Source organism: Helianthus annuus, chromosome 7 (genome assembly GCF_002127325.2).
Source record: "Helianthus annuus cultivar XRQ/B chromosome 7, HanXRQr2.0-SUNRISE, whole genome shotgun sequence".
Lineage (NCBI taxonomy): Eukaryota > Viridiplantae > Streptophyta > Magnoliopsida > Asterales > Asteraceae > Helianthus > Helianthus annuus.
The window spans coordinates 31,893,633-31,911,332 of record NC_035439.2 but is presented as its reverse complement, the minus strand read 5'-3'; the positions used below and the strand labels follow the sequence as shown (position 1 = coordinate 31,911,332).

Sequence of the window (17,700 nt, the reverse complement as noted above, 5' to 3'; positions counted from 1 at the left end):
GTTCAACAAAAGAGGAATTTCAACCAATAGAATTCCAAATGAACGTTCACAATATACAAATCAATTTTGAAACAATAAAATTTACTACCAACGGAAACTAGTGTTGGTTGTTGTATGATTGAAACTCGAGTTTAACAAGTTCAAATAAATAGACTCATGAAAATGATTTATCAACAATCGAACCGTTAAATGAATAAAATCAACGTGTTGCAAGGATACACCGAAATGAAATACAACTGAAATGAAATACAACCGAAACTGGTGTATCATAATCTTAATACATAGTTGCATTAAGACCATTTAAATGATTAGTCAAACGAAATACGTATGTAGTTTTGCATGAAACGGTCGACCATGATTAGCCCAAGCTACAAATGTATACCGACACCACAAGGTGTCGTAGTGATTGAAATAGTTCAATAATGGCAGTGATAGAACAAGTATCACCGTGTTTGAAATCAAATGAGGGCTAAGCAAAGTAAATCGGAATGCTTGTTTCAAACAAATCTCATAGGATTTTCAATTAAAAATGAAAAAAAATAAATAATGTTTTTCGATCGTAGTTGGAAAGCAATAAACATTACAAAATGTTCGATCGATGATTAAAGAACCGTTAAGAGGTACACCGAAGTATGACATGGATTTGTGTACAACTATCTTAACACACGATTGTGTTAAGATCGCTTTTATATGATAATCGGCAAAGCGGATTTAATTTGACTAAACAAATAAATAAATAATTAAATCCGTACACGATGTGAGCAATGAGATTAGCGCAAGCTTCAAACTTGTGAAAAATGCCACCACAAGGTGATCGTGATCAAAGAAACGATTCAATGAAGTCGAAGACCAAACAAGCATGTTATGGTTCAAAGCAAATGAAGCGCTTGTTGGGATTATTTAGAATATGATGGCCTCAATCCATCATATGGAATCTTGAATCGAATATATATTACGAGCAAGTTCAACAATTAAACTTGGTTTAGTCACATTATGAACAAACCATGTAATGTATTCAAAAGAAAAGAGTTTCGACTAGTTCGTTGACTCGATATCAAAAAGTCAACACTTTGCAACATTGCGGGTCATCTAGATCACAATGCAAAGATCAAGTATAGCGAACGATATGAGCTTTGATAAAACGACAATTTGGAGTGAAGCCCTCCAATGGTCTTCACGAATCAACGAACCACATGCGCGATAAACAATGCATGCGTACATATGAATTCACCAAAAATAAAACAATTGAGTGTTTGCTATCATGGAAGAAAATCTTTGTGGTGCAACGATCATTAAGGGGGAGCAGAAATGCAAAAATCTACTCACTATATGCAAGAAGTCGAAGTTTCAACAAAAGAAATTTAAGGACTTTACCTGGAAATTCACGTGATGATCGGTTGCTAGATGAGATTACCATGGAATGCCGAATATTGCGTATTTGCCATTCATGAAATAGGGGAGATGCGAAGACGTGTGACTTCTTTTGCAGCGCCAACCATTGTAAGTGACTAAGTATCGACTGTTGTGAAATCTTGTTTTAGCGTACCTTAGCGTGACTCCTGTCATTTGCAGGGTCACATGGCAAAGTACCGCATTTTTGTTGTTGTTCTCCCGCTGACGGGATTAGCATTGTTGTTGTCGTGACCATTTGTGGTTTCCCCAAGGCCTTGCCTCGAAAGTCGTGTATGATGTACTCCGACGTCCGCTGACGTATAGTTTAAGTTTCATGTATACTTGTGCACTAGTGTTTTGTTCCACGTAAGTTACCTGCTCGGGTAAGTAAGATAGCATAGACGACATAATATAATGGTGTTTGCCCGAGTTGTTAGTCACGGTTTCTAAGAGAGGACCTTTAATGAGTTTCGACGTAAGCTTTCTAAAGGTCCTAAATGCATATTATCCAAAACTCTCAAAGTTTTGCTTAATGTATGTAATCGTTTCATGTACCGTGTATCCAACACAGCACTTATGTATGTTTAAAACCAAACATGTTGACTCATTGTTTTCGGCAACGGTTGGAAACCCATATTCAGTCCTAGGCGTTCTGTAAGTGTTCAAGTCTTGATATCTAAGTCCCCAAAGGATAGTGACGTTAAAGCCTAGGTATCTCTACAGAAACCTAATTCGCTGAAACCTATAGCTCTGATGCCAATCTGTCACACCCCGAAATATCAGAGCTGGCGTGACTGGACCGGTATCTTCATTGCACAGCGGAAGCAAAAAGCTAAGACTTCTAAACAATGAACGCCCGCTAAGTACTCGAAATCCCGTGGGTTCTTCTATTCCAACCGTTCCATAGTCTTAAAATGCAACCTGAGAAAGAACATGCGAAAAAGTCAGCATAAAGTTGAGCGAGTTCATAGTTTGTTTTGAAAAGATTTAAAATAAATCTTTTTGATAACCGGTTTTAAAGTTTTTGAGAAAATATAGTAAAAGCATTTTCTTAGCATGATATATGAGAACTGTGAGTCTAGCCCACGAGAGTGTTTGTGCATTGCACGAGAGAGAATGGGCTGAGCCCAAATGGACCTTTGTAAGCAGGATCAGCGCTTCCTCTTACTTAGGTGTAACTTGAAAAACATTACCAAAGTTTGTAATTCATGTATTTGTGAGTTTCCATCAAATGAATCTTATGAATATATGAAAGTTTTACTGTTGTAAATGGGTATGTAAAGCGTCTATGAACAGGTTGATCGTTAATGTTTCGCGAGGACATTAACGTATACGGCGACATAGGAAGTACTCAACCTGTGTAGACGGTTTTTAGTGTCGAATCACCTCGACTGTGTCGAATCACCTCGACTGTGTGAATTACCTCGACTGTGTCGAATCACCTCGACTGTGTCGAATCACCTCGACTGTGTCGAATAACCTCGACTGTGTCGAATCCCCTCGACTGTGTCGAATCACCTCGACTGTGTCGAATCACCTCGACTGTGTCGCCCGTACCCATTAGAAAATCATGCACGTTTCGTAATATGCAAATCAAATTTGTAAAACCGGTATGTTTGATCGAACTCATTCGTAAACCATTTAAGTTCCTTGAAATTCATTCGCAACACGGTTTATAAATATGAGTTTTCGTTCATCGAAAAGTTGTTTATTTTTGCAAAACTTGCATGTCTTTCCACCCCCGAAAACATTTATAAAAAATGTAAAACAGTAAAAAGTGGGGGTTATGAACTCACCTTGACGTTCCTGTGCAATGCTAGCTTAGTGTGTTTCCGTAGTGTCGTTCCACGAATGTGATGTAGCTAGCGTGCATCTATAGTATTCCTAACAGGGAATAACTTATCAGTTTCTAGTTTAAAGACGTAGTTAAACTACGTGTCCGAGCTCTACCGAATCGTTAACTAAACGATTCTAGTATAGTGTTATCGTCTTGGTTTTGAAATAACCAATTTATGGTTATTTGATCCCATTTAAGCGGGACAGATACTAAGTCTCGAGATCGACTTAGTTTTTGAGTGATTTAGAATATATATATATATATATATATATATATATATATTTATATATAAATATAAATATTTTTACAAAGTCGTGTTAGTTGACGCGAATAGAAGTACGTATACGGATAAGGGTGCGTCTTGTTGTGTCGTATATGATACGGTAATATACCGTTGTAGTTTTCGTAGGATGGAAATAAATAAACATATATACATATACATCTATTCGAAAACTTGATGTTTTGTAACGAACGCAGACAAATATACTATTGTTATAAAAATACTAGAAAATATTCGAGTCGTCGACGCTTAAAATAAGTATAACAAGTATATTTAGTTCACCAAAAGCGTTTAAGGTTGATGTGTGAAGTAAGTATTCGAATTCGCGATATTTGAAATAAATATAAACTATTATATTTATGTTATAAAAACGATCGGATTTTCAATGTTTGAATAAATATAGATAATTTTAGTTATCTAAATATGTGTCGGGTTTCGTTAAGTTATAACTCATTTGTTGTCGAAATATTATATTTGCAGTTTATAAGTTATAAAACGACATTAAAATACATATACTTTTTATATTTAGTTTTATACGAAAACTAGAGTCTCGGTTGGTGTCGTTTTTTTTTAGATAAAATCCCGTTTTGTAAGTCGGGTTTTTACGAAAATCGGGCAGAGTTTCCCTTGTTTTTAGGATGCCTCGACAATCAAAGTTGTCGTTATTTGTCAAAAATTCAACAATAATCCAAACAATATATAATAATCTTGTCAAATGCGCCAAGATCAAAACAAGGTCGCTAATATATAGGCGTTATTTAATCGGGTCGAGCTCGGTTGCGAGTTTAACTAAGAATCTTAAAAACTATATCGAACTAACTAAATTTCGCGTCGTTAAACTTTACCGGGTCTTGCGTCGACTGAGTTGACCCGCTGTTGACCTGAGTTTGACCGAGTCGACTCGGTTTGACCGAGTCAACCGGAACCAAAGCTGAGACCGACCAACTTGCTTGACCCGAACCAAACCATTGACCGAATCTGACCCGAGCCATCATCTAACTTGAATCAAATCTGACATAACTGAACCCGAGGCCCCCGTTGACCAGCGTTGACCAGTCAACCTGACGTGTTGACTGGTTTGACTTTGTTGACCGACTTGAACCTGTTGAACCCAACCAAGTCTCGAGTCACCGTGTCGCCAAAAACCGAAACATTATTATTCGGGGAAAGAAAGAAAAAGAATGACTAAATAAGATCTGGTAGAGCTCACCGGAATCCGCTGCTGTAAAACCCACCGCCACCGGCAACAGTCGCCGGAAAAACGAGTCGCCGGCCGTGGAACCAAGCACCGCCATCAGCCATCATCATTCTCATCGTCATCGGGTCATCATCAGAACAGAAAGACAACAAATCCATGTCGATTAACACTTGAAATCAAAAGAAATAATCTCAAAAGATTCGAGTGAGGTGAGATGGCTTTACCGGAACCTGTAGTTGTGCTGCCGTCGTTCGACTCCTCCGCCGCCGCCGCGAGCGGCAGTGCTGCTCCTCCGTCTCCGATTCTCCGATTTCTTCTCGATTTGTCTCCTCCTTCGTCACTTTCTCTCTCTTTCCCTCTGTCTTGCAGCCGTTGCTCACCACCACCCGACAATGGTGGTGGTCGATTCTTCAACTGACGGATTAGGGGGGTGTAAGAAGAAGAGAGGTCTGGATGAGGGTGGTTTGCAGGAGGAATGAGGCTGCCGGATATCACCTTCGCCACCACGCCAGTCGCCGGAATCGGAGATCGAGAGGGAGAATTAGGGGGTGTGGCTGTCGATGTGTGGCTGGGTTGTGAGATTGTTTAGAAATATAAGGTGGTTTGTGTGTATAATCAGAGGAGAGAATGATATGTAAACATGTTAGGTTTGTGAAATTATAAAGCATGGGAAAAGATTTGTTTTGCTCGATCTAGTCCAACTCATTGAATGTATATATAAAAAAAATTGCAGTACATGTAATCATGTATGCATGTCTGCCATCAAATGAGGAATGGTGATATGATCTTTAACCAAGTTTTTAGAGAAAGTAGTAACCTATAGGGTGTAGTCTGTAGGTGTGAATAAAATATCTTGGGTTAACCATACATGTATGTGAACATATACTACACATGTATATGTATTTAATGTTAACTATACAGATGTATGTGAACGAACATATACATCTGTTTGCATCCATGTTAACAATAATGTTAACCATCTAGATACACATGTTTGCATCCATACAGATGTATGTGAACATATACTACACATGTATGTGTATTTAATGAGCTTTAAATTGTAATTAAATTATATATTCAACAATTTACGAAACACTATAAATGTCACTAATTACAATTTATCTAATTTTAAACTCCTTAGCTCGTAATATATTCATACTTTATATAAATTGCTTAAAAAAATTAGATATGAGCATATATGGCCCAAATCAGTAGAATAAAATATGGTTGGCCCAATCGCGTCTATGAGGCCCGTTTTCGAACCTGATCGTCGTAAAATGTCGTATAACATTATTTTAGGATCACAATCATGTAACATAGTGTCGGTAATCGATATTAGTCGCGTACGTTCGTCGATATTTTGTACGGTATCAGTTCGTATTCGTTTAATGCTCGGCAAGTTTCCCGAAAATCCTCCTACGCGCACTGTAACGTCCGCTAAGCGTTCCTAGGCATACCAAGAGCCTAATTAAGTTAATTCGTGTCTTAAACACTATTTATTATCGCCTTAAACGTTTGTTAATCGCGTAATTAAGCGGCGTTAATTACCGGTTGTCACATATTAGATGTTGGACTTCGTCTGAGTCCTAAAGATGTCGTTTAGATGATTTCTGCGGATCCTGCGTTTTCGTCAGAACACTAGTTTACTAGGTGCTTTTCTAGTAGTTTCGATGCGTTGTTTAAACTATTTCAAATGTACTTAATAAAAATTAATCATATGCATCCTAAGTAAGTATTCCATGAGTATTCTAAGTGTATGCCATGAAATACGCAGTTCGGGTGTTCAAATTACATAAAAATGTAGCTAAAAATGAGTATTTTAAGTATAAGAAAGTTACCGTAAAGTGGCAGTTGTCACATTTGGCATGATCTTGTTGCACCTAAGGTCCTATATAAGAGCTCATTGTTGCAACCATGATCCTTGCTCATTTCAATTGCACTTCAAGGACTTCTCTGGAGCTTCTCTGGTCTTCAACAAGTTTTCTTAAGTTCCATAATCGTGCTTAGGACTTCAGTAAGCTTCATTAACCTCTCTTAATTCAGTTTTATTAGTTTAATGGCCTAAAGTCAAACCCGTCGTAATTAAGGTTTGACTTAGTGATTAATCACTAATGGTCCAGTTAATTCTCGAATTAAAAGTAGCTTTGAGTTGGTAATTATGTGGGTAATAAACCCTTAAAAGGGCACTCTCTGATTCCTACTCTAACTAGGTCAATTGTCGGGTCAAACTTGATTATCAAAAGTCAACAAAAAGCTAATTTTAAAATAAACGTATAATTAACAATGTAGAAGCCATGCAACCTGTTTTATCACTCATATAACTTGGTAATTAATGTAAGAACATGTCTAAACATGTTCAACCTGACAATTTTCAGTATAAGCTCGGTTCGGAACCGAAAGTCGCAAAGTAGACTTTTGCTTTGACTTTCAGTTCTGACCCAATGTGGCATATTTTAGAAATGCCTTAGAGCTCTATCAGGACCAGGTTATAGGTTAGTGTAACCCTCTGAGGTTATACAACTTGGTTCCTTAGTTATCCGATTCGTATGCATGTTTCCGTTATATGCCTAAATGTTGACTATTATGACCTTTTAACCTTAAAATGAGATTTTTGAAAATGTGAAAGAATAGAAACCTTTATTACTGAATTATAAACTTGTCCCTAAAATTTGACATCAGTTTGAGGTCTAGATTAGGAGTTATGCTCAATAGCGTAAATTAGAAGCTTTTTATTAATTAAACGGCATAATTAGTGTATAGCCTATCTAAACCCAAATTTTGATACCAAACTTTTTACCTACTGATATAAAATAATATTTTGGGATTTTTAAAGATTTTTATTTATTTTTACGCTAAGCATAACATAGGGTTATAGCTTTGATTCGGTAATTGTCGGTTATACCCTTTTCTTGAATAAAATGAGTTTTACATAACATTTTGATACCAAACCTTTTGCTACTGACTTTATATGATAAATAAGATATTTTTAAGCCTTCTGGAATAATAAAAATATCAGCTTTTCTTATAAAACCCGGAAATCGCTTAAAACCGCCTTTTTACGCGTTTTAAACGCATAGTATGTATTAAAACTATTTTTATCTATAAGACTTGATACCTACTGATATTTTTAGTAAATTTTTATACTTTAACAGTAAGCAAAAGTTTTTAACTCAGATTTCCAGATTTGACCTTTAAAGCTTATGTGAAATTACCAAAATGCCCCTTCAGTGCATAGTTTGGTTATAAAAGATAACTTTCACATATATGCAATACCCTACTGTTATAACTTACAAAAATAAATATTTTTACTGATTATATCAGACCTGAAATTCAGATTTATATTTAATCTCTTTTATAACCTTTTAAATGACCAAAATACCCCCACGGGGCTAAATTTGAGTTTAAAAATTGTTTTGGGCATAATGGAAGATATCTTACTGATGTCACAACATATTTAAGGCATATTAACTTAGGAAACCTGTATATGACTCTTATGGTTGCCCGTTACGCATTTTTCGCATTCGGTTCGGTTTATGTAACTAGTTTGCATAAATTGACCGAAACGGGTCAAACCTTATCATTTTTGTCTCAAAATCCAGAATGTGTTTAGTATACCCATATTATACAAGTCTTCAAACTTGTCGGGTCTAAATCACATTCTATTCCGGTCTTCACTTAATCGTGCGTTTGAACCGTATATCTTCCTTTTAAAACTAAACGGTCTAAGTTTAGGCTTAATTAAGACCCGTTAGGAATCTAATAGGTTATTAAAAACCTTCGTTCCAGATTAGGAGCCCAGTAAAAGCTACTTGCACTCGCTGATTTTGATATATATACTTGCTCAGGTAAATACTTTTAACTTATTTTCCCTTATACGGGCTTGGGGTACGGTATATAAAATAACGCTTGGTCGGGCATTGAATTTTCAATCGTATGAAGGTTAATTTATTGAAATGACCCATTTAAATTGTTTTGTTTGCTTAAAGCCTTTGGTGGGTTAATGACCATGTCCCGGATATCCTTGGCATCATTCATTGAAATGGCCACGACCTTAGCACGGGGTGTAGGCTTACACCTGCCAGTGCATATATATAAAAAGGTATAACCGTAGGTTCGAGAATAACTCGCCGTCGGATTATATCATGTGGTGTGTCTATTAATCTTTAACCCGGTATTCAGCCCGGGCTACTGAACGTATAACAGACATGTAATTCTTTTACCAGTTTATATATAAATAATTATCCCAAGTTATAAAAGATATTTTGTGCCTTGTACATTCAAATCAATTTTCCTAAACCTTTTCAAAATGAGTCAGTTAATTGTATTTACCAGTGTAAACTGATGTATTTTCCAAAAAGGCTAAGTGCAGGTACTAATCGGAATAGGCTGGCCTCTCCTAACATCAATAAAAGAGTCTTGAAAGCTTAGATGCCTTGAAATCTGTTGAACAATGTTTCTTTTAATTTTGATCCGCTTGTGGATCTTTTTCAAACCATTTTGTAATACTTGATATTACTCTTCATTCGGTTTGAAATATTTCTATCTTTAGCTTCCGATGTGCATTTAAATTGTGTTGTTTGACTATGACAATATCAACTACGTCACGATACTCCCCACCGGGCCCACCAGTAATACGTGAAAATATCGGGGTGTGAATGGTTTAGACATTTGCCTCTGAATGGTTAAGATTCATACAGAGTCTGAATGGTTAAGACCTCTAATCTGAAGTGGTCAGACATTAGCCTCTGAACGGTTAAGCGTTATACAACCTCTTAATGGTTCAAACATCTTACTCATTCATCACTTAATGGTTCAGACCTCATACTGGTTCAGCACTTAGGTGCTGTTTGTTTTTTCTGCGGGAAAAGGTCTGCAGTCTGCGGACCACATCTGCAGGCATCTGCAGGAGAAGAGGTGGACCAAATGTCTGTAGTCTGCAAGGAGAAGAGGGTTTGTTTTTTTTTTTATATATAAAACCTCTTCTAAGGTTTAAAACACACACACAACACACAGTCACACACTGATCTCTCTCTACTCTCTCTCTACAATCCGCAGAGGTGAGAAGAGGTCCGCAGACTTAAGGCCATGTCTGCGTGGGGAAGAGGTGAGGCAGACGTTTTTGGTCTGCAGATCTTCCGGAAAACAAACAAGCTGCAGAGTTCAAACATCTGCGCGCGTCTGCGCGGCGCAGACATAAGTGGCCAGAAGTACTTCTGGCCAAAAAACAAACACCACCTTAACTGTTCAGCCCGACAGCCCTTAATATAATACCTTAAAAACAAAAAACAAAAAAGTTGTTGGTATGTCGGGAGGTGGGGTGGCCCCTTAATATCAAAAACAGGCTTTAATTAGCCATCACCATTTCCGGGTTAGCTGCCATTTCTGCTCTCACTGATCAGGTGATTCCTACAACACCTTTTCCCCATCGAAACCCACTTATATCTCTCATTGATTCACTCTTGATCGTCCACTGATCGACTGAAAACGATGTCGTTCTCGTTCTTTAAGGCCCTACGGCCTAAAACCCCTCAAGAACTCGCTAAAACAATCAAAGATAGCCTCATGGGTCTCGACACCAAGACTGTTGTTGAGGTTAAGTTGCTCGAAAAGGTTTGTAACCTTTGTTTTTCTTGATTTTGTGATGTGATTGTGAAATGGGGTTTGTTAAATTTTGGAACTTTTTTTTTTGTTAAGATTTAGAGATTTAGTTTTAGTTAGAATTGGGGATTATGGGTCTTGTGAAGTTTGGTAGGAAATTAGGAATCTTGATGTTTCTGCCTTTAGGAAAAAAAGCCCTTTTGAGATGGATGCTTAGAGATATAGATACAGAATTTGTATGTATACATTCACTTTTTCTTTATAAATATGGATATGTATCCTAAATTGTTGCTTGGTTGGTTCTTAAACAATAAGCAAAGGTCACACGTATGTTAACGAACGTAGAGTGCGATTTGGAAGTGTGTAGTCTAAGTGTGATATGTTGCTTGAAGTTGTAAGAATAAGGTGATAAGTTGTTTGAATCTAAAGTATATTTTTATCGTTAATTAATAGACAAACGGACATATATATTTTCTTGCGAATAAAGAGATACGTCTAGTGAAATGAGGTGCTTCTCTTTATTAGGTTGTAAGAACGGACAGAGAAGTAATTTTTGCGTGTTCTTATAGAGCCAGTTTTGTTGTGGTTGGTAATGTATGCGTGTGTCTCTCGAAAAGGTTTGTAGCAAATCTCGATGAGTTTTGTTATATTTGATTTTGTGATGTGATTGTGCAGTGCGATTCTTCACTTTTGGAACTTTTTGGTGAATTGTTTCTTTTTAAGATTTAGAGATTTTTAGGTATTTTACTCAATTCTTTTTATTAGTTTTAAGTTAGGATTAGGGGAAAATGGTTTTGTGAAGTTTGGTAGGAATCTTGATATGGAAAAGAAGCCTTTTTAACATGGATGCATAGATATACATACATTTTTTTATGTGTAATATACATGTGTAATATGTCGTAAAATGTTACTCAATGAATATAGTGGGTGTTTTGGATGTGTGTTTTCTAAGTGATTATGTGATGGGTGCTACTATATGTACACCCCCTCCGATCCTCATACGGGCTGTATAAACGACGAAAAAGGCTTGTCAGTGGTGTGTGTTGTCACATAAGTTGCTTATGTGTCAATTTAACTCATCATATGGGATTTGTAAAACATTATGGCCCGTCTGACTAGCCACTATAACACTCATACGACCCAGTATAGCCCACCATACGCCCCCATATGATGTGTTAGTGGGGTGTGGTTAGTATGTCAGTGTTGCTTGAAGTTGTTACGATCAAATGATGCGATGTTCGGGTCTTTAGCATATTTTGATTATTTAATGATCTAATAGACATATTTACCAAAAAAACATATTTGTTTGCAAATAAGATATACATTTTGTGAGATGCGAGCGCACGTCTCTCAATTAGGTTTAAAGAACTGGTAGAAAAGTAATCTACGTGTGTTCCTAGATCTTTGTAATTTATGCAGAAAACTCATTTAGTTGAAGACATGGGGCGTTGACACTTTTTTCACATCAATACTAATATACAAATACGTTTGTGAATACAGGCATTAGAAGAAGTCGAGAAGAATTTTAGTGCAATGAAAGTTATGCTTTTAGGAGACGGGGAGGTTGAACCAAATGTGGATCAAATTACACAATTGGCAGTAGAAATATGTAAAGAGGATGTTATTCCTCTTTTCTTTCACAAATTATCTATACTTGGCTGGGAGGTGAGCAATTCTGACATCATTATCTTATATATATAGAAAAAGTGTAAAATACATTACGGCTTAACATACATCATGTACGACAACGTGCATGATTAATGTTTTTCAACATGTGCGTGATTTTGAAATGAACGTGCGTAATTACCTGGCCTCCATATATATATGTGTGTGTGTGTTTGTATGTATATATATTCTGCTTTTACATTATTAACATATGATAACATTTTTCTTTTGACGTAGGCAAGAAAAGATTTAGTCCAATGTTGGTCCATACTATTGAAGCAAAAGGTCGGATCAACTCATTGTTGTGTACAATATCTGGAGAATCATTTTGACTTATTAGATTTCCTGGTTGCAGGGTATGATGCGTCGATTTCATTTCCATTTTGTCAATTTATTTTCTCATGCATATTAGGATCATTATTATTATTTCCACTCGAAGATTATGTTATCATTTTGAGGCGGTGTGCAAGAATCTTACAATTTGAATACTGAACAGTTACGATAACAAGGAAATCGCCTTAAATTGCGGAAACATGCTTAGGGAATGCATCAAGTTTCCGACTCTTGCAAAGTAAGAAGCATTTGTTGTTATGATTTTATAGATAACCTTTTAAGGGCAAACGTTAACTTTGGTTTTAACTTTTAATAATGTGAATTTAGATATATGTTGGAGTCTCCAAGCTTTGAACTTTTTTTCAAGTATGTGGAGCTTGCTAACTTCGATGTTGCTTCGGATGCGTTTTCCACCTTTAAGGTCAGATCTTAAAGTCAAAGTTGTGTAATATTCGGTGAACAATTAGGTACAAATTACATTTAAGCTTTGTTGCATGATGATTCTAACATATTATTATGCAATCCTTGAGCAGGATGTGCTTACCAAGCATCCGACCGAAGTATCCGAGTTCTTAACTTCTCATTATGATGAGGTTTCTTTCTTTCTTTAAAAATATTTTAGTATTTATGATATTACTATATTTTGTCTAAATAAATGATTCCGTTCTTTAACATCATAACAGTTCTTTGAGCAGTATGAAAAACTCTTAACCTCTAGTAACTATGTGACAAGAAGACAGTCTTTGAAGGTAAGTTGCTCGACAGTTTTTTATATTTTTCTTTTCAGTAAATAATTAAGAAAACTAATGAATGGATGTTTTCGAATGGTAGCTTTTGTCAGAGTTCCTTTTGGAGCCTCCAAGCTCTCATATAATGAAAAAATATATTGCCGAAGTTCAACATTTCAAAGTCATGATGACTTTGCTAACGGTAATGCATACATACATATACATATACATATACATATACATACCTAGGGTAGGGATCCTGTACATTAATCCAGAAGTGTATTATAACACTATATAACACCATATAAACACCGTATAACAATATGTAACACCATATAACACCATATAACGCTATGTAACACTATATGACACTATATAACAATATATAACACTATACATCTATCATAGACATGCTATCAGACAAACTCTAGTGTTATATTTGTTATATAGTGTTATATGGTGTTACATAGTGTTATAATACACTTCTCACACTTCTGGATTAATGTACAGGATCCTCAATCTACGTATACATATACATATAAATATACATATACATATGTTTTCATTATCAATTTCCTCCAATGACAGGATACGAGCAAAAACATCCAGATCTCTGCGTTTCACATTTTTAAGGTACAAAAACTTCTATAATGCATTTCATCACGTACATTCGGGTCATCCGGATAGGATTCATAAGCGTTCATATTCTCTTCGTTTTTAATCTTGTATATGCAGATTTTTGTGGCTAACCCAAATAAGCCTCGAGAAATAAAAGTTATATTAGCCAAGAACCATGAGAGATTGCTGGAATTGCTAAACAATCTATCTGCTGGAAAAGGTATACTTGCTTAATGTATGTTACTATGTATTAAAGGCGACAAAATGGCCGACCCAGCAGCTTTGGTAATGCGTTGAAATGGGTTCGGGTAAAAAAGGGTATTTTGTCGGTGTAGGGCGATACAAAACACTTTCTTTTTAAAACTAGTAATCTTTTTAATGATATAAGTATGTCAAATATGGTAACAAATGTTATAATATCTCTTTAGTAATGGGGTTTTCTTTTTAAAATGATTTGAGAAAATTTATGCTTAGATAATACGCTTTGAGTGACATTTGTTTACTATATGTATTAGAGCTGACATAATGGGTTGGCCAGGTGGCTTGGGTAATGGGTCAAAATGGGTTCGGGTAGAAAAGGATATTTTTTTCAGGTCGCATGCGTTCCAAAACACTATCTATCAAAAAATACTAATTGTTTAATATTTAGTGTGTCAAATATGATAACTGAAGCTATATCAGTTCAATAATAGTCGAATAAAATGATTTAAGAAAATTTATGCATAAATAATACACTTTGGGACACTTTTGAACCGTTAGAGACAAAACATAAGTACATAATTTGAATCAACACAACTTTGCATGGAGCCTTTCAAGTCGTTTTGTAGTTTTTCTTAATTGTATTAGGGTTTTTTTTTCTGCATATTCTCATTGTTTTCTAACATATATGTTCTAGGCGGTGATGATGATCAGTTTGAAGAGGAAAAGGAACTTATTATCAAAGAAATAGAAAGAGTATCTCAACTCTCAAATCTTGATTCTTAGGTAATATTTATTTCTCATATTTTCCAGTTAAGCGTAGGAATATCACAGCCATAGGTTCTAGTTTGACATGGTCAGCTGCGTGTCATGCGGGTTGGGTTATGGGTGAAAATGGGTCGCGTCGTAAAAGGGTTGAGCCGAGCCAGGTCGTACTGGGTTGACAGGCCAACCCTTTTTTTTGTCTATTTTAAACCATTTTTTTATTAATATGCCAGACCATATATATAAATCATCATTGTACGCATAGTTAATAGCTAATAGCGACATGGGACCTATATGCTACATAGCGAATAGCGACAAATAGCGACCGCTATTTTATATATAGCGATACACTAGAAAAAGAATTTTGAAAATTTTTATATGTATATTATATCAAAATACCTTGGTATATATGCTATTTTACATGTATATTTAACAAAAACGTATAAATCCAACTATTTTATAGCTATATCTAATTGCTAATTACATCAAAAAAAAAAAAAAAAAAAAAACTAATTGTTGCTATTCACGCTATTGGTGGCTATGACCCAAATAGCCACACTTGATCGCTTCACTACATAGTGCGCTATAGCGGTCGCTATAGCCGCTATTGACAACTATGATTGTACGAATTAAAAAAGGATTTTGGGCACTTCCAACTTATTTGACTCGTTACTCTTTTAGCTAAACTTTTTGATTTGACCCTTAATGGGTCAAAATTGCCGCTTCTACTAAATATAAACCATGTATCTCGGCTTCCAATTTACAGTTAAAGAGACTAATAAAAATATATTGAAACATGTTAATTTTACAACCCTTTTTTATAAAATTCCTTGTAGATTTAGTTTATAACCAACGTTGGTTTAGTTACTGTGTTTTGACCTCAGTCAAATTAACACCGACCTTATCACTCTAATTGTGATATGACTGAAACTCGGTTGCAAATTCAAACGGTGACATGAAACTGAAGACTGCAGTCAACTGTAATCGGGTTTGACCAGTGCAATTAACCTTTTTGTAGCTTGTGTTTTCAGATACAGAACCAGTGATTATCTTTGGTCAAAATAATAGCCACCGCCTGCGTTTGGATTTTTAATCTGATTATATGTGCGTCAGTTATTGAATATAAATCAAGTGATCTTTTGACTAGTGGAACATTATTTATTTGACTTTCAGCCTGATAAGATTTACTGTTTTGGAGGATTGATTGATTATCACAATTAACATGTATGTAACTATGATGCAGTACCTTTTTCAGCTTATGTGTATTTCTTGTAGCCATATCATGTCAGGCTTTGACTTTTGTGGTCAACCAATGCATTTTTATCAAGATATAACATATGAAGGTATACACATCTTCAATGTTCTGAACCTTCCTGTTGCATTAAGATACTACCAGCATTGTTCTCATTGTAAAGACACATATAGCGGCTTAATCCTACCCGCCCCTGCATCCGCTTTTGTTGCCACTAGTCGCAATAAAGACGAATGTAGCGGGTGAACCTGGTTGGACCCAACCGTTTTGACCCGAATCAATTTGGCTTTTTTAGTTATTTTTTTTTTATTTTTTTAAGTTGCCTGTTTTGACCTGAGCCCGTTTCCTCTGCACCCCGACCCACCCCTTTTGCCACTTTAGAGTTGAAACCATTATACTTTTCCATTTGGGTGCCCTACTATAAGATCTCCAACAATTATTGCATCATTTTTTTATATAACATAATATGGTACATTATATGTAACTATGGTGCTCTGACCTTTTTTCATGGCTCACCTCAAGTATCCTTTACAGAAGGGCTCTTAAATTTTATTTCTTCATTTAATGGCAACGGTTACTTCTACTATATTATACAAATAATTCTAAATTATTCACCCTTGCCTATGATTGAATCTAGGACATCTTTTCTAAGAAGTATATGCCTCTACCAATTAAGCTAGCCTCACATTAGCGAATAGAATTTTTGTTGATATCTGAAATCATAATAATTGTACTAAATGACTTAAGGTGATTGGACTTAATAAGCAAATGGGATAAAAGGGACTGGGTTGAAAGCCACAACTTCACTTAGAAGATTTGTTGGAAAATCACGAAAATGACCATTGACCAAGCCAATTCGCGAAAATGAACATCTGGGATGTCTAGGCTAGACACTGTAGTACCATAGGTTTCCATGTGGCGTCTGATCTTAGACGCTATAATCTTAAACAAAAGTATTTCTAAAGTGTAGAGGAAGCATCTAAAAATGTAGAGGAGGCGTCTAAAATGAACATATGATGCGTCTTGGTTAGACGCTGCAGTAGGGATGAGTAAATGGTACCGGTACCCGTATCGTACCGGTACTGATACCGAATTGAAATATTTTCGGTACCCACTTTTGGTGTTTTCGGTACCGGTTTTTACCTTCAAATACCGGTACCAAACCGAATCGTACTATTTATTTTCGGTACTGGTACTTTTTCCCGAACTAAAATATTTCCCTACGCTACAATACCATGGGTTTCCGTGTAGGTCTAAGCTTAGACAATTACTTTTTTTCTTTTCAACAACAATTTTTAAACGAACATAACTTTTTTTCATACAATAGTATTTTAAAAAAATATATTATCGTATGAAAAAGTTATGTGTGTTTAAAAATCGTGATGGAAAAGAAAAAAAAGGAAGCGTCCAGGCTTAGACGCTACACGGAAACCCATGGTATTGTAGCGTCTAAAAATGCCTTAGATGTTCATTTTTGCGAATTGGCTTGGTCAACGGTCGTTTTTCGTGATTTTCTCAGATTTGAAGATAAAGGTAAGAGAAAAATACCCGGATAGTCCCTTTGGTTTGATTAAATTTCAACCTTAGTCCCCAACTTTTTGAAATTACACTCTTATTCCCTATGGTTTGCTCGGTTGTTACTTGGATAGTCCCCTGACTAGATGGAGCATAGTTATTAAAGGCGCGAAGCGCACTCTAGGCGCATAGGCTCCGATTATCGCCTAGGCGATAGGTGCAAAAAAAGCGTGGGCCCGAGAAAAAAAAAGCGCACTTAAATAAAAAAAATTAAAAAGTTCATTAAGGGAATAAAGTACCCCAAACCAAAACAATAATGTT

At 35.8% G+C, this 17,700-nt stretch overlaps 1 protein-coding gene across 2 annotated transcripts; it reads left to right on the top strand.

Annotated features, from left to right (window-relative positions):
* Positions 1 to 10,009: 10,009 nt before the first annotated feature.
* LOC110889489 (calcium-binding protein 39) lies at positions 10,010 to 15,964 on the top strand. Of its 2 annotated transcripts, none has more exons than XM_022137020.2 (12): positions 10,010 to 10,317; positions 11,806 to 11,970; positions 12,208 to 12,326; positions 12,467 to 12,541; positions 12,631 to 12,724; positions 12,837 to 12,896; positions 12,987 to 13,052; positions 13,135 to 13,233; positions 13,620 to 13,664; positions 13,767 to 13,869; positions 14,545 to 14,633; positions 15,644 to 15,964. In XM_022137020.2, exons 1-11 carry the CDS (start codon positions 10,195 to 10,197, stop codon positions 14,631 to 14,633), a joined length of 1,038 nt encoding a protein of 345 aa, XP_021992712.1. In that variant the 5' UTR covers positions 10,010 to 10,194; the 3' UTR covers positions 15,644 to 15,964. The 2 variants fall into 2 exon arrangements, with proteins under 2 accessions (XP_021992712.1, XP_021992713.1); XM_022137021.2 differs by having other exon boundaries at positions 10,011 to 10,317; positions 15,631 to 15,895.
* Positions 15,965 to 17,700: the final 1,736 nt, after the last annotated feature.